The sequence below is a fragment of the Pimephales promelas genome, chromosome 1 (genome assembly GCF_988280905.1).
Source record: "Pimephales promelas chromosome 1, fPimPro1.hap1.1, whole genome shotgun sequence".
Classification (NCBI taxonomy): Eukaryota; Metazoa; Chordata; class Actinopteri; order Cypriniformes; family Leuciscidae; genus Pimephales; species Pimephales promelas.
Window position 1 is genome coordinate 33,355,157 of NC_142769.1, and position 24,840 is coordinate 33,379,996.

Below are 24,840 nucleotides of genomic sequence, written 5' to 3' on the forward strand. Positions count from 1 at the left end.
GGAGACATTTCCAAGTGTAGGTACATGGAGTGAAGTGCTGGGCTCTCACAAGTTTACTGTACCTGAGGGGGAACCGGTCATCACAGTAAGAGCAGCCACAGACTTAGTTCCAATGTAGTGGCTGTTCAAAAGAAACCGAGCCAGATCGTCAATGCTGTCAAACTGCCGACTCAGCACTTTCTGTGCCCACTCGCACACCAACCCACATGCGGCAATGCGCACCTCATCTTCTGCACTTGACAGTTGACCAGTAGCTTCAAACACTTCACACTGACAATGAAAAATCAGCACACATTTTCTAGGCTTTCACACATGCAATTTTAGGTATTTGACAGATATTTAATATTATTATAATGGTAAGAGTGATAAAATTGCAGCGAATCAAAGATAAGAAAAAAGACAAGAAAAGATGAGTAAATAAATTAGAAAAAAAAAAGAGTAGAAAAAGAGTAGTAACTCACCCCATCACCTGATTTGTGAAGATCTAGGTTGGGTAGAGAAGGCATGTGTACACAAGCCTTCTTCCTAAGTCCACTATAGCAATATGTTCACAGAAGTCAAGGAAATAAATCTGTCCATTACACCAAGAAAAAGTGCTTGGATTTCCACATATCTAAAAAGGTATTAAAGGGATACTCCACTTTTTTTTTGGAAATAGGCTCATTTTACAACTCCCCCAGAGTTAAACAGTTGAGTTTTACCGTTTTCAGATGTATTCAGCCGATTTTCTGATATTTAGAAGAATATCAGTAACCAGACCGTTTCTGGTCTCATTGACAGTAACCAGACCATTGAATGTTGTATGTCAATGAGACCAGAAACGGTCTGGTTACTGATATTCTTCTAAATATCAGAAAATCGGCTGAATACATTCGAAAACGGTAAAACTCAACTGTTTAACTCTAGGGGAGTGGTAAAATGAGCCTATTTGCCAAAAAAGTGGAGTATCCCTTTAAATCACAGGAATTAAAATGGAAAAAAAAATAAAAAATACTAGCGAGGCTAACAAAGCCAATGCGGGGCAGATATGTTGGTCACAAACAAAGACTATTCGTAGAGCTTTCACAGCAGACAAAAAGTACCACATCACAGTACTTGACAGTTAATGAATGCATCTACACTCTTCAGTATGAAAAGGTTGGGTAAGAAAATGGACCATATGTTGGCCTACAGAAGGTTTTCCATCTCATGCACTCTAATTGAACTTTTGGCACATGAACATGTCACACAGCTTAGAATGAAAGCTGATATATTTTCCAGTTTTTGTTCTTAGATGTACACGGTGTATGTTATTACATCAAACATGACCATCAAAAACCTTAACGATATGGTGGCAACTACAGTATTGTTTGGAAAAATCAATCACCAAAAAGCATGGGCTTAAATTCAATTCTCGTGCATAAGAAAATACAAGATGTCCTTTACTGGAATGTAAGCGTTGCTTTCTTGGGCATTAGAGTTGGTGAGGATTGGATTTCCGTTGCAGTAGCAACCGTCAACAACAGGCATGTTTTATTTTAGTGACGCACTCAGAAATTAAAAATAATATTCACGCTCACGAATGCTTTCGTGCTTTCACGAATGCTCACGAATACTTTTAATCCTGCCTTACCCAACACCAAAAAAACAATGACCACAGTTACACAACCAATCATTTCCGAGATAGTTTTCTGAGACGTAACAGTTAAAATACATGTTGTTGTTATGTTGCTTACTAATTATGGTATATTTTAACAAAACACAAAAACAGAAATATGAATTTAGATTCATATCACCTATAAAAACCTCAAAATAAAATCAAGAACAAAAGCAAATTTGACTTTTTCTATGAATTAGATTTTTTTTCCCTTTAAGTTATAAAGTACTGTAGTAAATAGCCTGTACCTCCGTGAAAAACAACGCTGAAAAGAAATTAATGAAAACTTTGCTGAATGTCTTTTGAAGATCCGCATTTGGCACCCGATAGTAAACAGGTTTCCTATACGGCAAAACTGTTCAAGGACTCAAAGTTTATTTTGAAACGATTTCTGATCTATATTTAGCAGCTACATGAATTACAGCAACAGATGCTTTAGTACACAGAGTTCAGGGAAAGGAACGTCTATGTGTGTCTGCTTTGGGGGACTGGGAAAAGGGAGGATGGGATTGTTACAAAAAGTTCTATTGAAGGATATTTGGATTTGCCTCGCATGCCAAGTCGCCGCGCTTTCATGGTGGGAAAGACATTCTTCATGATCTTCCCAAAGTCTGCAGCACTGAGAGCGTGATAGCCCAGGCTATCACAGTAACTCCTGAGAAGCACACATGTAAAATAAATCAATTAAAATTTGCACAGAGACCTCTCACAGAAAACAAAACAAAAGTATATCAACTATCAAGCTCTGTGCAAAAATACGTGCAGGACATTCTTCATACACTTAAACCTGAACCAACTCTGGCTCAAATGTTTATGTATAAAGCAAGATGGCCCAGAATTCCCGGCTTACTTGTACTCATCATAGACTTCTTGTTTAGGCAGTGATGTTTCAGGGTGCTCCTCAAGATGGTTCCGAATCCAGCTAAATGCATGCATCTGCTGGGAACGACTTGATGACATGGCGCTCTGCTCACTGATAGAAAAGAATGAAACAATACAATTAGAACTACAGAATAGATGCTAGCCACAGATACTATTTTGCTGATGTTTTTCTCCTACCATTAGCAAAAAATAATATGGAAAAAGATGATGAAATTATTAGTGAAAGGTTCCATTGGCCTCATTTTGCCCGGGTGTACAGTAGTTTAGAAGAACCCGTAAGATCACTCACTTTTTCTCAATGCCACTGCTTGGTCCAGACGGCAACTTGAGATAGAGGTAGAGTTTTTCAATGTCTGTAAGCTTCTCCACATCTTGCTGAAAAGCAACAGAAACACAGACGACGTGTGCTCAATATAAAGCCGTTATTATGCCACATTTCAAGAGTTTGAAATGTAAAGTACAGAAGACTTAGGCCGTGTGTCCACCAAAGCGTTTTTCCACGCCCCTGGCATGTGTTTTCAATTGTTTTCAATGGGAGCGCCACGTTTTTTAAACGGCATGAGCGTACCGAGGCGCTGAGCGTTTTTTTCACGCTGAAGCGCCGAGCGCCCAGCGTTTTTACTGGTCGCTGGGGAGTTGTAAAATATTCAACTTTGGATAAAACGCAGCACTCATCACTGTCACATTTTACCCAGTCGTCCAATCACAGTGGAGGAGGGGCGGGACTAAACCAAACCGACCAACTGTCACAACATTCAAACTGCTGCATATATTCTGTATACGTCTCAACAGAAAAAACGCTGCGCTGCCAAAACGCTCTCAAGCGCCCAAAGCACAGCGTCTTCAGCAGAGCGTCTAGTTTCAGCTGGCTAAAAACGCTTTGGTGGACACACGGCCTTAGCATCAAGTACATCAGTACAAGTACTTACAGAAGAAGCCTAAGAAAATTAGATAATCATGACATAAAAGTATAGCGACATGACAGCATTTCACTTCTTGTTACACTGAAAACAAGCTTTTGAATATAGGGAAAAGGTAGCCCATCTTTAGAACCAGACAGAAAATTGTCTGGTTTGATCAAAATTAAATTAAACAAAAGTACAAGGTTGATCAGCTGGACCAAATAATGGGCCAAAACCTTTATTTTCCAGAACAACAACTCAAAAGTTTGGGGTTGGTAATTTTTTTTTAATGTTTTCAAAGAAGTCTCCTATGCTCACAAAAACACTAATATTGTGAAACAACATTGTGAAATATTGTTTTCTATGGGGTTGAGGTCTGGAGACTGGCTAGGCCACTCCAGGACCTTGAAATGCTTTTTACGGAGCCACTCCTTCATTGCCCAGGTGTTTGGGATCATTGTCATGCTGGAAGATCCAGCCACGTTTTATCTTCAAGGCTCTCACTGATGGAAGGAGGTTTTTGGCTTAAAATCTCACGATACATGGCCCCGTTCATTCTTCCCTCAACACGGATCAGTTTTCCAATCCCCTTTGTAGAAAAACAGCCCCAAAGCATGATATTTCCTCCCCCATGCTTCACAGTAGGTATGCTGTTCTTGGGATGCAACTCTGCACTCTTCTTCCTCCAAACACGACGAGTTGAGTTTTTACCAAAAAAAGTTCTATTTTGATTTCATCGGACCCCATGATGTTCTCCCAATCCTCTTCTGGATCATCCATATGCTCTCTGGCAAATTTCAGACGGGCATGGACATGTACTGGCTTAAGCAGGGGGACGCATCCGGCACTGCAGATGTTACTTTGGTCCTAGCTTTCTGCAGGTCATTCATCAGGTCCCTACGTGTAGTTCTGGGATTTTTGCACACCGTTATCATGATCATTTTGACCCCACGGGATGAGATCTTGCGTGGAGCCCCAGATCGAGGGAGATTATCAGGTCTTGTATGTCTTCCATTTTCTTACAATTGCTCCCACAGTTGATTTTTTCACACCAAGCTGCTTGCTTATTGTAGATTTACTCTTCCCAGCCTAGTGCAGGTCTACAATTTTCTTCCTGGTGTCCTTCGACAGCTCTTTGGTCTTGGCCATGGTTGAGTTTGTAGTGTGACTGTTGGCAGGTGTCTTTTATACAGATAATGGGCTTTTTACAACATTACTACAGATGTGTGCATTAAAAAATATCTTATTATGATCTTCAGGTCTCTTTATTTCTCTTACAGCTGAGCTGTTATTAAATGTTAGAGTAACACTCAGGCACTGAACAGCTCTTCAAAGAGAATGTGTGAGATGTTAGGGTGGGGCCAAGCTGATTTAAATTCTGCCCGAGTAGAGACACTGCAGACACAAGTCTCTCCCTCCAGGCACTGCTCCCCATTTTCACTTGCCGGCTCTTTCTCACTCGCATATATATGCTCAAACCCACAAACAATCTATAAACATTGGATAGAGATATTATAGTGGTTTTTGAAATGTGTTCTGCACCTTGCAACCATCGTGAGCTACATGCAAGATTAAAACTCTGAGGCCTTTACTCGCCAAGCTGGGCTGAGACCTGCAGAGCTGTGAGCAGCGAATTAAAATAAACAGACTTCAATAGGATTGTAAGGCATAACCTCAAACAGGAAGTCATCCAAGGTAAAAAATAATCCCGAAGAATACCTAATCCCTTAGCGATCAGAGCAGTCAGTTAATCCTACATAAACAAGCCTTTGTTTTCATGGTGTCTGCCTGTGGGAGAAATGTGGGGATCTTCAAAAATCCCACAACACCACACGTCTACATTAACTATGTGTCCAAATTACCTCTTCAGAGTAAAGGCCATGTGAAAATAAACAATACCAACAACACACATCTTATGAAACTCAGGGAAAGACTGTGGGGAAATGCACCTGTCACTTAAACATCTCTTCATCAGTGATGGCATCATCACACTCTGCTGATTCTCTCGCCCTCCCCTTTCCATCAAATTCTAAGAATAGTTGCGTCTCTCTGTCTTTTCCATTCGTCTCTTCGTTGCTAAGGGTTGATGGCTAGTAAATAGCTAAAGTTATCAACCACTGAGCGCCGTTAGTATTAAAATTGGAGAGGGGTAAGAAAACTAAGTAAAAATGGCACGAGAATGCAGACGTCTCGGAGCCAAGTGGACAACTCTATTTAAGAGAGGACTTGGCATGACTTTTTAAGGGTGGACAAACATAACATAAGCATGTGGAAACAAAAACAGCACACATACAGTGCGCTACCATTTAAAGGTTTGGCGTCTGAAGATTGTTCTATAATGTTTACTAATTGTCCTCTAATGTTTTTGAACGTCTCTTATGCTCACCAAAGCTAGATTTATTTTATCAAAAATACATTTAAAAAAAACTAATACTGTGAAATATTATTGCCATTTAAAATAACGGCTTTCTATTTGAATGTATTTTAAAATGTAATTCATTCCTGTGATGTCAAAGCTCAATTTCCAGCATCATTACTCCAGTCTTCAGTGTCACATGATCCTTCAGAAATCAATCTAATATGCTGATTTGCTGCTTAAGAAACATTTCTTGGTATTAATGTGAAAACGGTTGTGCTGTTTTATATTTTTGTGGAAACCATGATACATTTTTTTTAATTTCCTTTGATGGATAGAAAGTTAAAAGAACAGCATTAATTTAAAATAGAAATATTTTATTATAAATGTTTTTACTGTCACTGTTAATACATTTAGTGCATCCTTGCTGAATAAAAGTATTCTTTTTTTTTTAAATCATAATATCATAGTATTTTACAGTAAGCCAAACTGAAAGACTCATTTACTTTTGATTTTTGCTGATTTACAACAGCTTTGTCGAAAGTGTTTTCAAGCTTATCATTCATTCATCATCAGTCTCTCAACTTTGAGATGGAGAAGAAATTTGCAAGCAGGTCATGACAATGTTAGGGAGATCCTTTAACTCATCATCACTATAGTTCATTCATGCAGGTGTAATGTCCCCTGGGGAGTGTGAAGGCCCCTTACTCAGCAATACTGAGCCTACTAGACATGCATGAATTACTCATGCATTATTCAAAAGGACTGATCCCACGTCACCCAGTTCTTTCTGACAAGCATACAGAAGTTTATCACAAGCAAATTCTTCCAGGCCGGATGCCAGAACAATTCAATACTGGTCTGGGACAAAATGCTGATTCAGAAACAGCGAGTGAACATGATGAATTGAATTATTGTACAATATCCAGCATGTTTTACATTAACCACTTAAAGAGATAGTTCATCCAAAATATATTCTGCATCATTAATGTCATTCCAAATCTGTATGACATTATATCTAATGTGGAATACAAAAGATGATATGTTGAAGAACATCTCAGCTTTTTGCTAATAATATTAAAGAACAAAGTTGTTTTGGACCCCACTGACTCTCACTATAGAAACAAAATTGGTTCCAAATATCTTCCTTTATGTTCCATGCACCAGTTTGGAACATTAACAATTGAAATAAATCAAACCCATAAACCTGTTTGTTATAAAGAAACCTTAAACACAATGTGTAAGTTTTTTTGCTCTGAATTTCCAATTTACAAGGTTGGCAACTGAAATATTACGAACAATTTTAAAGTATTATTATTATTATTATTATTATTTTTGATTGATTGACACTGTTAGTAACATGTAAATATGAGATAAGTTAAACAGTAGAGCTTTGTGGGATACTACTATGGAATGAAAGTTTCATGAGAGGAGGCTGATGCAATACTCGGCGAGGGCTGGCAACATCCTACAGAGGTCAACAGCGGCAGACTAGACGAGGAGGGGGCGGATAAGGACAGAGGAGGTGAGCAGCTGACACAGGAAACCCTGTCTAATATCTGGAGAAGATTCCATGTTACTTTTACCTTGAGGGGCGACACAGACCGCTGTCAATTTGGCTTTCCCTCATAGGTCACCACACACACAACTCAAAACATTTCATGGTTGCAGTCCTACTTCAACTGATATGAACTGTCTTCAATTTCTCAGCCATGCAGAAACATCCCCATATTACACACATTAGCATACATTACACTGCCATGCATACTTAGGTAACATTTGTGGGGCATTCCCAAAATTGTGAGCTTTGTCTCACGTCCTGGACAGGGGCGTTAATTGAATATGCCATACCTTGACTGCCTGGTTAGGTCAATGGTAAGTAATATATTTTAATTGCAGGACTAAATGGAGTTTTATTGCTATGTGTAACATTCAATTTGTTATCATTAATATAAGAGAAAAGCAAGTAAATTAAAGAGAACAGATTGTTATATTTGTGTCATGTGAGTTCAACGGCTCTGCAAATGTGTCTGTATATTATTACAATGTATTTTTGCAGCATTGAGTAATTTGTAACCAATCACAGTCTGTGATTGGCTACACAGACTTTCATTGCACATGAAAGTCTGTTTACTTTCATTTGCAATTTTGAAGAAAATTTTCTTTTTTATGAGGCTTGTGATTTTTCCAACAATTATATACTATAAAAAGATACAAAAATAGATTTATTAAATGTTATAATAGTGATTTGACATTGACAATGTACAAAAAACGAATTCAAAAGCAAAATGTTTGAAAAAAACTATAATGGGAGAGTGGAAATGGCTGAGCTAACATGTGCTTCTCGGCAGCCATCTACTCGTTTTAGTGGTCATTTAATGTCTTTTGTAATTTTCAAGTATGAGGTTTTGTTTTTCATCAAGTGTTGTTTTCCTACGTCATGAAACTTGGTTTTACAAATGGGGACAATCTTTGAAGGATGAACAACAAATGTTTTTGGCCATCACATTAAAAATAACATTTCAATTGGATAATATACAGATTTTTGAGCTTTGAAGAGCTGAAAAAAATTGTGTGAAGTACTTGAAAAGGACTCATTCTTATAACAGTAGTCTATAATGGTCTAATTCACTGGGTTATGATCAAAGCAATATGTGATTCATATCAGCACTGTCCCATTTTAATTTCAGTGTATCACTAACCTAGAGCTGCAAGATTCTGGATTAATTAAGAATCGTGATTTTTGTTTTGTTTCAAAGTGATCACGATTCTCCCACGATTCTGAGCAGACAACTAAACAAAATAAAATGTTATTTACTAGACTAGAGGTTATGACAAAATATTAATTGCTGTCATATATTTCAGTTGTTTAATTAATGTAAATGAATTATATTGAAAAATTGGTTTGAATCAAGCGGCAACATTCTAATCTGAAAAATGAAGAATGTTGTGCGAACGGAAGTGCGAAAACCTGCAATACAATGAAAATCCGCTAGAGGTCGGTCCCAAAAGGGAGCAAATGTCCATATACCCCATGTTAAAATGTCCATTTTCACAAATTCATGTTTTTACAGTTTGGTCACATGGACTTTTATTCTAATCTTCAATATGTTCCGCGTGCCTGACAACTGTGAGAGGGGTGAATTTTTTTCTAACTCGTTAGTTTAGATCGTATTTAGATATAAAATGTATGACAAATAAGGGCGGTTAACTTGATTGACAGCTGATTACGGGCTGCGCCGAGTGGAATTTGACGTCTCGGCCATGATCTGACACAACACATCATACCACCTCTGTATCCTTTCTGAACATTTGTATTTTGTATTTCCCAAGATTTTCCAGTATGGCGCTGCCCATACCCCCATAAACAGCCTTAAAACTTTTCTTCAGAAAGTATATGGGTGACGTAACAGACGTCCATATTGTCCATATTTTTTACAGTCTATGGTTTGAATGAATGATTCAATGACTCTAAATACTTTACTTGTTTCACTACTAGATGAATCAGCATTTTTTTAACAAATCTCTTGAATGAATCATACAGTAGCTATGACGTTTCCATCCAAAGCATGTAACTTTGTTTTCAGTAAAATTGGAATATCGCTTAAAACATTTGCGAATAAAGCACCGTTTCTATCCAGTGGGCAGAAGAGTCACTTCATGATAAACTAGCGCTGATAAATTATATCACTAAGAAAAAAGGAAGTTGCCGCAGTATGAAAAGTCATTGTTTAAAATAATTTTGTATATAACGAATTACTTAAACATTAGTATTTATGAACTCAATGAATTTATCTTGCTTTCAGAGGCTGTTGGGGAACGCAGTCATGTAAGACGGTTCTGGGAGGCAATTATACTGAACCAGTTTGACGACAGACTTTGCTTAGGCATTTCAGAATGACCAAAACAGCATTTCACATGCTGTGCAACGAGATCGGTCCGCTGGTTAGTCCAGTTATGCAGTCTCATCCCAAAGTCACGTCTTTTTTGGTGCGCATCGAGGAATTTATTCAGTAAATGTGTTTCCATCATAGTTTATGCACGTTTTATTATCAGATAAAAAGTTTATCTGGCAATCATTCAACCTCACTGCAAATAGGCTTTCTAATGAATATTTACAAAGTCAAACATTATTAAATGAATGCATCTTCAATGTGTCCCACATTGTTTTTCTACTTTGGATAACCATAATAGATGGTTTTAATATCATCAACTTTGTCATTGTTTTCACCACAATAGAGTAAGTGCATTAAAAGTCAGATGACAGTTCTGGACCGGCCAAACCCTTCTTCAACGGTAAATACCACCATAAGGAAGTCAAAGCAAAGTCAGTCAATATTAAAGGTGACATATCATGCCCTTTTTCACAAGATGTAATATAAACCTATGGTGTCCCCAGAATGTGTCTGTGAAAATTCTGCCTAAAATATCCCCCAGATTATTTATTATAGCTTGTCAAAGTTGCCCCTTTTTGTGAGCAAAAAACGTGCCATTTCTTGTGTTCAGAAATAAGAAGTGGAGTGCAGCCTTACAGAGAGACTCAGGAAGAGGTTGTAACTTTTAGACTGTACTTGGACGTTTCCGAATGGTTAATGAATACATGTAATTGTTGAGTTACAATGATTCATCTCATAGATATACTGTCATATTTAACTTTTACACAAGTTTACACAGTTCACAGTGCTCGTCTGTGCAGCCAAAGACAGAACCGTTTGCATGCTTTGCTCGAACTTTTGCCATTGCGTTAGTACAGGTTACACTGTTATCACTTGCAAAAACCAAATGGTGTCGCAGTGGGTGGAAACGTGCAGATTAAGGGGCGGTAATATTATAATAAGATCCCCTTCCTACGTCAGACAGAAGGGGAGCGAAATCTGATCGGATTATTTTTTGACACGCTTACAGAGAAAGGCTTACCAAAACAAAGTTACTGGGTTATCACTTTTCATGTTCATGGGAACCGGTTATAACACTTAAACGTGGGGTAAAGTCAGAATTTCATAATATGGCACCATAACAAATCCAAGTCCCAAAAAGAATCAACTTTTCTGTTCTCTCCAGAGGAGGGAGGGACAGTCTTCACTTTCAGTTTGTGTTTATTAAACCTAATGTAATGTTTGCTGTAGTCTCCATTATTAACAAACAGTACTTTTTAACAAAAAAGTAGTTGTCCAACCTTAATATTCGATTCAGCAAGTCAATATCCTAAATTAACAAAATAATTCAATTTTTTGTGGTTTATCGAACATTTGCAAGCGTTATATTATTTTTTTTTACCATAATGTTAGATAAAGCTCAGTTTTTTTGTATTATAAATTATGTTTATATTAAAATATGTATGTTTAAATTATGTTTATGTCAAGTACTACAGTATTCTTGTTGAATTATTATTCATTTATTATGTATTTCCAGTGAAACAACATTTTCATTGATATAAAATACTCACCAAAATGCAATCCACCTTTGATTGTACAGTTTTGCTGCAAAAAAAAAAAAAAGACAAGAGAAATAATCAGCATGACACAAGGGTAACTTGAGAAACATTCATAAAGCTGGCTTTATTAATAAATCATTGGCATTCAAAACATCTTTCCATCCTCTAACCCGTCGGCCTCGTTCGGCTCAGACCAATATATCCTCAGGAACACATGTGCTTACATACAAAAAAAAGTATCTTGCTTTAGTGTTCCATCGAACTGGTCTATAAATATTCCTGCCAAACTGAATGTTTTGACCACCAGGAACCAGAATGAACCGGTATGGACTCTATATACAGGTATGGAACAGAAGAGAGTATCAAATTTGCATTTAGAGTAATGTAAAGATAGTTTCCTTGTGAAGGCTACAGAATAACTTGAACATTCAAAGGATACCATATTCTGGGTACTACAGTCACAGGGCAATCTGCATTAAAGGTGAGAATTAAAAAGAATGATCCCTTGCAAAATGCACACACACATTTCTCAACTAACCAGAAACCCTTTCTCTTTCCTTTCCTTCAACATCACAAGAAATGTCACGTCAGGCCACACAATGCCTGTACAACAAGATGGTGCGAAGACAACAGAGAACAGGGCACTTTGAATTCAGTGTATTATTTACTGGATGTTGGCATAACCTGCAGATAAAATATACACATAGTGCAAAACAATAAATGGTACTTTAAAGGATAAGTTCGGTATTTCATTTCTGATGAAATAGAATGGTTAATATTGAAATTTGGACACATGCTGCTGGCCCAAGAATTTTCGGTTTCTGTGGTAGCACCCACACAGTTCACACAAACATCGCAGTTACGTCACTGCTGTACATGCATTGTGGTGAAAGAAAAACAGTGTTAGCAAGTGGAGGAAAACAGGCAAGATGCCTTTGGATTAAGGATGTAAAAAAAAAGATGGGCTTCTTTATTACAGAATGCTGCTGTAGTCAAAAACGAAGGTTGCAAGCCATTAAACGAACGGACAGATGAATACCCAACTATTAAAGAATGAATTTGATGAAAACAGTACTCACATATGCAGTCCATAGGATGCATAATGTATTAGCCCATATACAGTTACAGCATGAAATATTTAAACCTATATAATTTTACACATAACATTTAAAACTATAACATTTTTAGATCACAATTTTCACTTTTTTCAGTGCAATTGTGAGTTTATATCTCCCAGTTCAGATTTTATAACTTATATCACAATTCTGAGGGAAAAAAAGTCAGAAGTGCAGGATATAAACTCGCAATTTTGAGGAAAAAGGCAGAATATCGATTTTATCTTGCAATTTCTATTTTTCTTATCAGAATTGTAAAATATAAGCTAAAAATTTCAAGAAAAAAATCTGAATTTGTTATTTAAAATATCTAATGGATGAACTCGTGCCTTGATTGGATTAAAATTATTTAATTACGCGCTGTCAATCATGGTTGACGGTTTTATGGAGACCACCATGTTTGACACTGTTGCTACGGTTACTGCTATAAGTTAGTTGGAATGCGGTTGTGACATTTTTGTGACTTGACATTTAAGCAGCTAATTTAATCTGCTGATTGAACAAAACATTTCAAGAGTCACACTTGTAAGCAATTGCTGCTAAATACTCGTTAGATTATTTGATTAATCAAAACAATTATTGATAGATTAATATATAAAATATATATATATATATAAAAATATTTGTTATTTCCAGCCCTAGAAATGACCTTTTTTATACTTTTATTCCATGGCTTCAATAGAGTAGGCTACTACTGCACAACTGTTACTTTCTGCCACCAGATTGCTCAGGCTTTTACGAGAGGGAACGAGACAAAACTTACAAGTTTCGGGGGGAGGGGGGGGTGGAGACAGGGAGCAGAATAAAATCCAACATATTTTTGCCAGAACAGTAAATAATTTTGCGGAAGTGGGATTGAAAAATCCATCCCACGCAGACCCAAATTTACGGCCAAAATTTTTTTGGCACTGGCCCTGGGCCATCAGGCCGTCCTTAGTGTCAAGCTCTGATTTGCTAATCACCAAAGCTACACCACACATAATGGCTTTAAAATTATAGGACATCCAATCAGGCAGCGTGTTGTTTCAACATTGTGACATTTTAATCCCATATAAAACCTTTCAGGCTTATGCCACAGGCCAAAGCCAAATAGCATTTGTGTTCTTAGAGAGTCAGACATATAACTGTCCCTATGAACAAGGGAGGTCAGGGAACTAATGAACTGTTACTAGGTGAGTTGTCATTTGTTCTCATGTGGCTTCAGGCCAGGTAAAACTCATTAAACTGTTTCTAGGTAGTCTTGAAGCAGGTTAAGGTTCACACCACTGTTGTCAAGGCAGCCAGTATAAACAGTAGTTCCCGTTAATGTCACTTCCTGTAGCAACACATGTTATTATCAGACTGTTTCAAGCAGACACCTGATTGAGATTTACTTAATGAGCTAAACATGCAATCATCAACAGCAAAGTTTAACACTATTAGCCCGGTGTTCACATGATACACAGATAAAGGGTTTAGAGAGCAGTACGTCTTAAAGGTACAATATGTACAACCACTAGGCCAACATTACATATTTTGTTCAGCTGATTACTTATAATATCCCCAATGTTTCCAACTAATTGTAAATCGTGAGAAAATTGCGATTTTAGCCAAGGAAACGGGACGCGTCAGCAGGGGTGAGGAGTTGCCTCAGTTTCCGCTCGTACTGCCATACTGCCCTACAAAGGCAAAAGACCTTAACTCGCTAGAATGTAGAACTGAGGAAAAAAACTTTAAAAAAAAAAAACTTAAAATAACCAAATTAATTATAGGCAGGACACTGAAAATCTGGCAATTAGATGTTTAAGTAATTAAAATTATCAATAGCAAAATTCTGAGCTCAAACTTGACTTTTGACCACTATTTTAAAGTTACTGTACTCTGCCTTTGTATTGTCAGCAAAAAGTGAGAAGTCATGCCAAGGCAAAAGGCAGTAACTTCCACATCATCAATATCTGGTTGCTGATCACCATTAACACAATCATTATAGTAACACTTGTATAAAATCTAGTGATCATGGCATTTAGGCTGAATCCCAATTCACCCCTTGACCCTAGCCCTTGGCCCTACCCCTCCGATTTGCGCGTTCACGTCTAGGGGTAGGGTGTCCCGATTCTTGTTGAGATCGAGGGGTAGGGCGAAGGGGTAGGGCTACATAGCCCTCGAAACGGAGATTTTTCAGAGGCACACTTCAAACGGAGGGCTAAGAGAAGTTCACGGAATTCAGCCTTATTTTGTATGATTAACAATTACCTAAAGCCTTCTACTTATTGTGCTTTGGTTGCATTTTGGTGGCCCAACTGGGTGAGGCGAGGCTTTAGTTCTTTGTTGTATTGACCTGCTATGGAATGTGTAACATTTTTCAGTCAACTCTCTGCATATATCCTTCGCGATTGATATAGCACGTTTGTTGATGGAGCGGGTTAAGGACATACTAAATGTTCGTTACCGCATTACTGCAGGACAAAGCTGAGAACATCAGAAGTTACAGGGACGGATGGTTGCTGTACAAAGTACACACGCTACATCGTAATATCGGAATTGTTTGTCAAGCACATCCCACAGATGCTCAGATGGATTGAAAGCTGGGGAATTTGGAAGCCAGAGCAACATCTTGAACTCTTCATTATGTTTCTCTTACCATTTCTGAACAATGTGTGCAGTATGGCAGGGTGCATTATCCTGCTGAAAGAGGTCACTGCCATCAGGGATTGCCATTGCAATGGAGGGGAGTCGTTGTCCCACGTTGCATCCTGGTGTCATCACTTCCCCGGGTAAATGGCGTAAACGGGATTCATTGCACCAGACAACCTTCTTTCACTTCTTTCCAGTTCTGATGCTTAAGAACTGATGCTTTGAAAATGCAACAGTGGACAGGGGTTTATCACGGGCCACATAAGGCGTAAAAAAAAAAATTGTTTGTTTCCGGTTTCCGACCGACCCTGTCAATTTATGTGCGACCCAAAATTATTTTATGAGCTTGGGGAAGAAATAATAAAAATTAAATAAATACACAAATAAAAAACTCTGAGGCGAACTATTAATTTACGTTTTTGTACAGCTCCGTCTTTTTATAGCACGCGATGTAAGATGCATCTTGTCCTAAGATGCATCTTGTCATCTATTAACAAACGAGGCAGATATCGTTCGTCAAACTGAACTATAATACATATTATACAAGTCTTTTTTTGTAATTTAGGATATTTTTATTCATATTCGCACACATACAAATACATGCATTCATAGGCATGCACACACCGCATACTAATACCTCCATCCGCCTAGTTTTATTAAAAAATTATCGTATCATGATCCAATCATGATCCCAATCCCATCTTCTGCTGTCTAGCACTTCTTTCGCCATGTATTTGTTCGTTTCTTTCATTATTTTATGCAATCCAAAACACTCTAACCTGCCGCGGTTCGTATCTCTAGAGCCCTTCTAACTTGTCCGCTTTTCCGGGACAAATGGAAAGTAAAAAGAGAATTTTACTCGCCCCAACGGACAAGTAGCCTGAATAGAACATCAATAACAAACAAAAAAAATAACTAGGGAATCACTAAACCGAGAGAATGATTCTTATTTTATTACATTTATTGCAAGTTGCGATCGATTGTGGATAATAAATGTAGCAGGCCTACTGTATTACTGATGGTAAGGTTGCGCTGTTGACGCTCGCGCAGAGAAATCTACACACATGAGCGGAGCACACACACACAGTTAACAACATATTCTGCCTATAAAAAATCTAAATGTGGAGTTTTTTTATTTTAACATATGTTAAGCACTAAGCAGCCTCAATTATTTTTCCTGAATACCATCACGATTGAAAAAGTGACATTGATTTCCTACAACAGTTCAATAAACAGTTAAGATTATAAGTCACTTACTGTTTATAAGCAATATTGGGTGTTTTTGTTCCATTTCAGCAGCGAAAATAGTTCCAAAGAAAAGTCACAGCAGAACCACGACGCATCTCACAGGAACTCATCCTGTTTTCATTACTGAATGATTCAGCATTTTGAACGAATCGGTTGAGTCAAGGATTCAATGACCCATTCATAAACATCAACATCCGTCTCAATCTTGAATGAATCAACCGTTTGAACGAATCGTTTGAATTAATGAATCAATAACTCACTCATTTATACGGCCGCCTGCCGCCACCTATTGGCAGTTTAGTGTTATGTTTATAAGTAGCCTAGTATAATTCTTTCCAATATTTCTTATTTGCACATTTAAATCAATTTCATAACATTATTTAATGAAATTGTAATTTTTCAGTGTAAATGATTTAATTTCATCAGCCCTACCTAGGGTAACAGTATGCTTCATCTTTCATTTTAAATTCCTAAATTTGATCAATAAATTCAATTATTTAGAACATGGGTCACCAAACTAAGGCCCGCGGGCCGAATCAGGCCCGCCACACCCCTTTGACTGGCCCCCCAACCCCTCTGCCCCCCACTACTTGAACCGGCAATCCCCAAAAGTCGTCATGGCCTATTTTTTTAAATTGCTTTTTGGAAAATAATAACATGTCTGCATTTGGTATTTTGTTGTTTATTGAGCATGCTCACCTGGATAGGCATAAGAGCTGACTAGTTCTATTACTCATGTTGTTGTTATAATTTCAATGTTTATTTATTTATTTTATAGGCCTATTTATTTGACCTTTATTAAGTGCTGTACACAATTATTATAAATAGTAACAGGCCTACCTATAATTTATAATTTTTCATTCATCCTTACCAGTGCCACTCACCTCAACTAGGCAGATGTTTCTTACTTTGACAGGTTTGATGTTATTTGTATTCGAAAATAAATAAATGGAAAATCTGTGGTATTTCAAATTAAAACAAAGTGTAAAGACTCGATTACTACTTTTGCAAACAACTATTAATGATAAACAAATATGGCTGTGCCAGGCTAGTAATCTCTACTATGAGGCCTGCTGGTGGTCAGTTTGGTCTTGGTCACACAATTCTATTTTATATAGCCCGGCCCCCCATCACAGTCAGGAACAATAATGTGGCCCCCAGAGAAAAAAGTTTGGTGACCCCTGATTTAGAATAATAAGACACTATAGGGCATTTAATAATATTGGTGGAGGGGATGCCCTTAAAGGTGCAGATATTACAATTTGCCTTTTAAAATATCAAAGCTGATTGAACACTGATGAGAATATTGCTTCAGAATAAAAAATAAATAAATTTTAAAAATCCGGACAAGCAACTTTTTTACTCGGACAAGTGATTGACAGATTTACTTACTTGTCCGGAGGACAAGCACGTGAAAATGCTTAAGGGGATAGTTCACTTTGAAATTAATTTTTGATATGTTTTAGCTTAACTCAAGATGTAGGTGTCTTTGTTTCCACAGTAGTTTCAATTTTGATATTTTTAGGTTTGACTATCCCTTTAATGTCGAGCCCTGAATAATTTCCTACCCATCCCTTGCTGCCACTGAAAAAAAAAAAAAAAAAAAAAAAAAAAAAAAAAATCCCTACCGACCCATGACCTCAACTGACAACCAACCGGAACCAAACTTTTTTTTTTTTTAGGCCTAAGCAGCAGAGGATAATGTCGTAACTTGCATATTCCATTCAGAACTATCATTAACATTTTCTGTGACTTGTGCCACAATAGACTTTCTATCAGTTCTTTGGACCAGACAGGCACCGATTTGTTAGGTATTCACCACTGCAGCGCTGACCAGGAGCATCCCACAAGCCTCGTCAATTCAGAGATACTCTGACCCAGTCGCGTAAGCAGACACTCAACATGGGAGTTCACTACACCACATTTAATTTGGTAAAAATGATTGCCAAAAATGAACAGAAACTCAAAGATCTTCACAACAAACTATCAAAATATAAGTATGGTTTAACTTGAAGAAATTTACAGAAATATATTAATATTGTAAAGCAAAATGTACATAATAAAATAATAATAATAATAGAAATAGTAATAACAATTTATTAAAACTTCTGTTGTGCACAATTTATTTGACGAAAATGCAATATTTTGTTGTAAACCTCTGTGGGAATTACGGTGTGGAGAACCCCCAAAGAGGCTTAACACCAGGTCCGTTGCTTGCCCAGAATGAAGCACGAGCACGACGGTGGATAAGTCATGGTTTGGGCTGCAATATCATGCAGCATTCCCTACTGTGCTTGATGGGCGTCACTGCCAAGGATAACCAAACCATTCTGGAGGAACATGCGCACCTAATAGTTAAAAAAATTTGTAACCTGAAGGGTGTCCTGTGTATAAGCATGATAATGCACCAATACACACAGCAAGACTGAATGGGATGATGAACATGAAAGTGAAGTTGAACATTTCCCACGGCCAGCACAGTCAGTCACCAGATCTATATATTTTTGAGTCACTTTGGGGTATTTTGGAGGAGCAAGTCAGAATATATTTTCTTCCACCAGCATCACAGAGACGTGGCCACTGTTTTGGAAAAGGAATGGCTCAAAATCCCAATGGACATTGTGAATGACTTGTATATGTCATTCATTCCCAACGTAAATTGATGCTGTATTGGTCGTAAAAGGAGGCTCTAAACCACTTCCCAGGTAAACTATATCATGTGGACAGCTGTGTACATTTATGCAAAGAAAAATGGAATTATTGGACCAGACAATAAATTAGTAAGATAAATTATTGTGGTCTAAAACCAGGTGTTTTGGTTTCATCGTCCAACTCTTGTATGCATGCATGTAGTGTATATTTATTTAAATATATAATTACAATAGACATTCAAAGTTTGTTTTTTCCTGTAAACAGTGGCCTGATTTAAGCCACAGACTCTTATCCTGTCGGTCACTGCCCCTCCCCCGAAGATCCCCTCCTCCAGCTGGCCGCGTGTGCTCTGATCATAACAGGAACGTAAACAACCGCTTGAGAGAGAGAGACAGGGAGAGGGAGAGACGGGGTGGTGGGGGGGAGGGGTGAAGGGTCACTGTGTCACTGGTTAGAATGGATAGCATGAACATCTCTATCTTTTACTAACAGTAAGGTTGTCCAGGGAGAAGGGCAGAGACCTGTGAGCTTCATGGCTAATTCCACATGAACAGAGTGCTGACTGAGAGCAGCCAGACATTACAACAGAGAATAACACTACTGCTAGTCAGCATGACCTACATGTGTGATATTTGTGTGTCAGTGTGTGTGCAAGAGAGATTGGGGATGAGAAAGCTCTCTCTCTCTCTCTCACCAACAGATAGAAAACACCACTGAACCCGATGAACTCAGCTACTACTGTGCTGCATCTCATAACCTCCTCTTGTGTGCATGAAAGGCCTGAAATATTTCAGTTCATTCTTTGATTTCAATTGGTGTCATTTTCAAGTTTGTTTAGAGTTTGTTTGTTCAGAGTGAGTTTCCAGAATGGTCGCTCTGGTTGGTTCAAAAAAATTCAAAAACACCTTTTGAATTACTATTGGTCTGTGCTGGTTGTGTAATGGACTTTTTTTTTTTTTAAATCAAGTAGAATTTCTATAACTCTGTGTGTTGAGCTGATAATAACTCTTTTGTGTGTTAAACACAATCTACTTAAAGCTGCAGTCCGTAGCTTTTATGGGGTTAAAAATGATCCAAAATACATATTTGAGAAACTACATACCCAGCCAGTGTTCAAAACAACTACCTGCTCGCCCTAGCTCGATTCAAAGCGGTGAGCTTGTAATAATGTTTTTAATTCCAGTGGTACTGGTGCATTTCCACGGGAGATTCAAGCATGTCTTTCCGTCATAACATCACATCTGTACACATAAAGAAGGAGTCTCAGCTAGTATAAGCTATATTGCGTGCGAGGATGCTGGAGGTGGAGATTTATAGCCTTTTCTCACAGCACTTAATATGATTAACCTTATCAATTTGATGGCGGATCTAGAAAGGTTCAAATGACAATCACCAGTGACAACAGATTCACCCGCTGTAAAATGCAAGAGACTTCGTTTGTACTTCGGAATGGCTACCGAAAAAAAAGCGACTGCAACCGGCCCATGCGAAAACAAGGATACATAACGCCCAGAAGGACATTACATGTAGGACACAAAATATATGATCATAATTTATGACAAAAATGCTATTATAAACTAGATTAGTGGATAATTCAGCAGTAAAATTTAGTCTAGAAAAATCACAAGTGCACAATAATTGTATAAAATCTGAACATTTAGTGAAAAAAAAAAACATTTAGTGGGGAACAAATAAGGCTGCATTTACACTGCAGGTCTTGATCATAGACAGTAAAAGAAATGGACACAGCGACCCCGTTGATTAAAACGGAGAGAGCTGAAGCTCAACATGGGCACTCACTTCCTGATAGCAGAGGGTTCTGCGCAGGCTCAAACTGAGCTTGACGACGTAGATGTCACGTGAGCAAACTGACTGACAGTTGTAAATCTTCTAGTAGCTGTTCCAAGACAAATTTTAATCGTGCACAGAGACGGCGAAGCGCGCGACCTGGGCCAACTTTTGGTAAGTATTCTGATTAATTATTTTGTCATTTTGCTTCTATTTATGCCATGGGGTGACTTTAGACAGTAAAAGATTGCCTGTGAGGCTGTGCGAGCTTCTCCTCCTGTCTATACGGTAACTTCTCTATTGTGCGATGGACAGTCGAGTGGTTATAACGCAATTTTTAGCCTATTTTTACAAGAACGGCTTCTACGGGCCCATAACGTAACATACAAAGTAATGGAGCCTTTTATACATTGTCGTGTTTCTTTAGAAATAAATAATGGAAAAATGGAGTCTTTGGATGCCTCAGATGTAAAGTTATTCGCTGTCAAAGTGACGCCAAAATGAATGGGAGTCAATGGGATGCTAACAGCAGGTATTAGCTCGCTACAATGGTGGCTCCCGGAGACAGCTTCAACTTCCGGCTGATGGATTACCCCCTTGGTCTTGATGCACAAATCCGATTTTCTGACTTTTTTGACAACCCGCTTAGGCGCTTACATCATCTTTTAAAAGTGACCCGTATCCGATTTTTGCATTTACAATATACACTGCTGAAACTACCAAATGTAGACGTTCTGACCCGGAAAATTATGTAAAACAGCACGAAATGTAATGGATGCAGATGCAACAATTATGCAGTGTTTTGCTTTCCACAATATTTTGAAAAGTCAGCAAAAAAGTCAGCAAAACATTGGTCTCGTACGGCGGAGAAAAAGAGGAGAGCCCTTGTTGGCAATGTAGCCACGAGCGCATGACGATGACGCCTCCCCACATTTGTACTTTGATGGGCTTTCCTCAACGCGCTCTCACATGTGGTCAGAGTAGGGATGTTTACTAACAGTATTACCACCGCGAAGGTATTTCAAAATTATTATTTTTTTACACCAAAGCAAAGAACCTAAGTATATCAGGGCCTTAACACAAACACACACAATCCAAATATTATATACAATACAAACTGGTATTACACATTTAGAGCAAAACTACAATTAAAAAAAACAAAAAAAACAGACATGACATTTTAAACACATACAGATATCTTAAGCACAAATGAGTATAATAGGCTAAACTGTAATGGGCAACACCACTCCTGTGATGAAGAAAACGAATCGGTTACCTAACGTAACCTCGGTTCTCTCTAGATGAGGGAACGAGTATTGCGTAAGCTAGCTTACGCTACGCTACGGGAAAGATTCATCTTTGCTGAGAAGTTGAAGCCAAAAAATTATTCCATAATTTTGTAATCATTGTCAACGCAGTCTCTTCTGAGGCAGACCATGAGCGGGCTAGCTAGCGGCTCATTGGTTCGCTCAGAGAGAATGCACGAACCTATGGGAGAGCGGCGCTGAGTCCGCGGCCAATGAGCGGACGGCGCTCGCTTACTGCGTCACAGCCCGCCAAAAGGGGCGTGGCTACAGTGTATAAAGGTCGCTCTCCCAGCTCGTTCGTTGATTCTGTAGCATGAAGCGAAACGCTATTGGCGCAAGCACGGCCGGGAACGCAATACTCGTTCCCTCATCTAGAGAGAACCGAGGTTACGTTAGGTAACCGATTCGTTCTCTTACGAGAGGTTCTCTCGTATTGCGTAAGCTAGCTTACGCTACGGGAACACCTGGTCAACGCCGTGCGCGCTAAGTAACCACTAAGCATCCCAGGGGAACACCGGGGGAATCTATAAGTGGATGAAGATAATACGGCGGCCAGCATAGCGGCCGTTACTATCTAGTGCAAAAACGCCCAAGGCGGCCGGCGAAGGCGGGCCGTGATGTGAGGGCTATTGCATAAGCACATAGGGGAACACAAGGGGTGAGCCGGTGTGATGGAACTCCCGATAGTGCGGCTTCTATAGGAGGGCTGTGAGTACTAGACCGCCAGAATTTTAGCCTGTAAGGCTGGAACTTCCAAGTTGTAAAATCTGACAAAGGTGGAGGGGGAGGCCCATCCCGCAGCCACACAAATGTCGTGAATGGAAATCCCGCAGGACCATGCCCACGATGAGGCCATGCCTCTGGTGGAATGAGCCCTGATGCCCAGAGGGCAAGGCAGGTCTTTAGCGGCATAAGCAGAGGCAATCGCGTCTACTATCCACCTGGATAGGGTCTGTTTCGAGGCGGCTAGTCCCTTGGTGCGGCCACCGAACGACACAAACAGCTGCTCCGAGCGTCTGAACGCGGCAACGCGTGTAGTGTACACTCTGATAGCCCGAACCGGGCAGAGGCGGTCAGCGTCACGTTCGCTATCGGATGCAGGCAGCGCCGATAGAGAGATGACTTGCGCCCTGAAAGGGGTACCAATCGCTTTTGGAACATAACCGTGTCTAGGCTTTAGAATGACTATGGAGTCACTCGGTCCAAACTCTAGGCACGCGGCGCTCGAAGACAGCGCGTGAATGTCCCCCACACGTTTTACTGAGGCGAGAGCCGTCAGAAGAACGGTTTTTAACGAGAGGTATTTTAGCTCCACGGACTCAAGTGGTTCAAACGGTGGGGCTTTCAGAGCTTCTAGAACTATAGAAAGATCCCAGACCGGCACCGTAGGGGGGCGAGGGGGGTTCATCCTTCTGGCTCCCCTGAGGAAGCGGATGATTAGCTCGTCTTTGCCCAGAGACTGGGCGCGCCGGGGTTCAGCGAACGCCGCGACGGCTGCCACGTAAACCTTAAGAGTGGATGGGGACCTGCCCTTATCCAGCATCTCCTGAAGGAACACTAGCAAAGACGAAACCTCGCACATCCGTGGGTCCAAATTCTTGTCGGTGCACCATATGGAGAACACAGACCATTTTGCAGCATAGAGCTTTCTGGTAGAATCCGCTCTGGCGTGTTTGATCGTGTTCAAAACCCCTTCTGGCAATTCGACGTGTAGTCGTTGGTCACCCATGCATGAAGCGCCCAGCGCTGTGGATGGGGATGCCAGATCGAGCCGCGGGCTTGAGTGAGGAGATCTGCTCTGATTGGAATGGGCCACGGGGCTGTCTGTGACAGCCGCGTTAGCTCCGGGAACCAAATCTGATTCTCCCAGCGCGGGGCTATGAGGAGCACCGAGTGGCGTGAGTCCCTGATTCTCTGAATGACCTGCGGTAGCAGAGAAATCGGGGGAAAAGCATAGAGCGGGCGGCGGGGCCAATCCTGGGCTAGCGCGTCCTCGCTCTTTGAAAAGAATATTGGGCAGTGAGCGTTCTCTTCTGACGCGAAAAGATCTATCTCCGCTCTGCCGAATAGGCGCCACAGTGTTTGGACTGTTTGAATGTGCAGGGACCATTCTCCGGGGGAGACCAGGTTCCTGGACAGCCTGTCTGGACCGTCGTTCAGATGGCCCGGCACGTGCGTCGCTCTGAGCGATAGCAGGTGACTCTGGGACCACAATAGGATGCGGCGTGTCAGATGAAAGAGATTCTTGGATCTGACGCCGCCCTGACGGTTGATGTATGATACCACGGCCATATTGTCGGAGCGAATCAGGACGTGGTGACCGTTTAAGCGCGGGAGGAAGCACAGCAGCGCGTTCTCGACCGCGATCATTTCCAGACAGTTTATGTGTAAGGAACTCTCGTGGCTCGACCACTGGCCGGCGGCCGGTGAGCCCTCGCAAACCGCTCCCCAACCCGAGTTGGATGCGTCTGTCGAGATGACTTTCCGGCGAGAGAATGTTCCCATGGTAACGCCCCTCTGAAACCACTCGCTTGCTGCCCATGGCTGCAGGGCAGTGATACAAGTCTGAGTAATCCTGATCATCTGGCGGCCCGTCGTCCACTCGCGGTGGGATACGCGGCTCTTTAACCAGAATTGAAGGGGGCGCATGTGCAGAAGACCCAGCTGTAGCACAGCGGAGGCTGAAGCCATATGACCCAGCATCCTCTGAAGCGATTTCAGGGATGTAAGGGTACCCATCTGAAACGAGGCGGCTAGGCGCTGAACACGGCGCGCGCGCTGTGTGGATAAGCGAGCCGTCATCGTGATAGAGTTCAAATCTATTCCGAGGAACGAAATAGTTTGACTGGGCTGGAGAGAGCTCTTTGTCCAGTTGACAGAGAGTCCCAGCGCTTCCAGATGGTTGAG

The 24,840-nt window shown here is 40.0% G+C and overlaps 1 protein-coding gene across 2 annotated transcripts in view; it reads right to left on the reverse strand.

Annotated features, from left to right (window-relative positions):
* The window catches only part of rfx7a (regulatory factor X7a), a 36,376-nt gene that overhangs the window by 4,713 nt on the left and 6,823 nt on the right, over positions 1-24,840 (reverse strand). For both annotated transcript variants that reach the window (XM_089129503.1, XM_089129502.1), the window contains exons 2-7: positions 11,223-11,256; positions 2,808-2,893; positions 2,487-2,609; positions 2,171-2,291; positions 462-542; positions 63-270 (exon numbers count right to left, since the gene is read on the reverse strand). In XM_089129503.1, the coding sequence (XP_088985629.1) occupies positions 63-270; positions 462-542; positions 2,171-2,291; positions 2,487-2,609; positions 2,808-2,893; positions 11,223-11,256 (653 nt within the window). The remainder of the gene's footprint in view (positions 1-62; positions 271-461; positions 543-2,170; positions 2,292-2,486; positions 2,610-2,807; positions 2,894-11,222; positions 11,257-24,840) is intronic.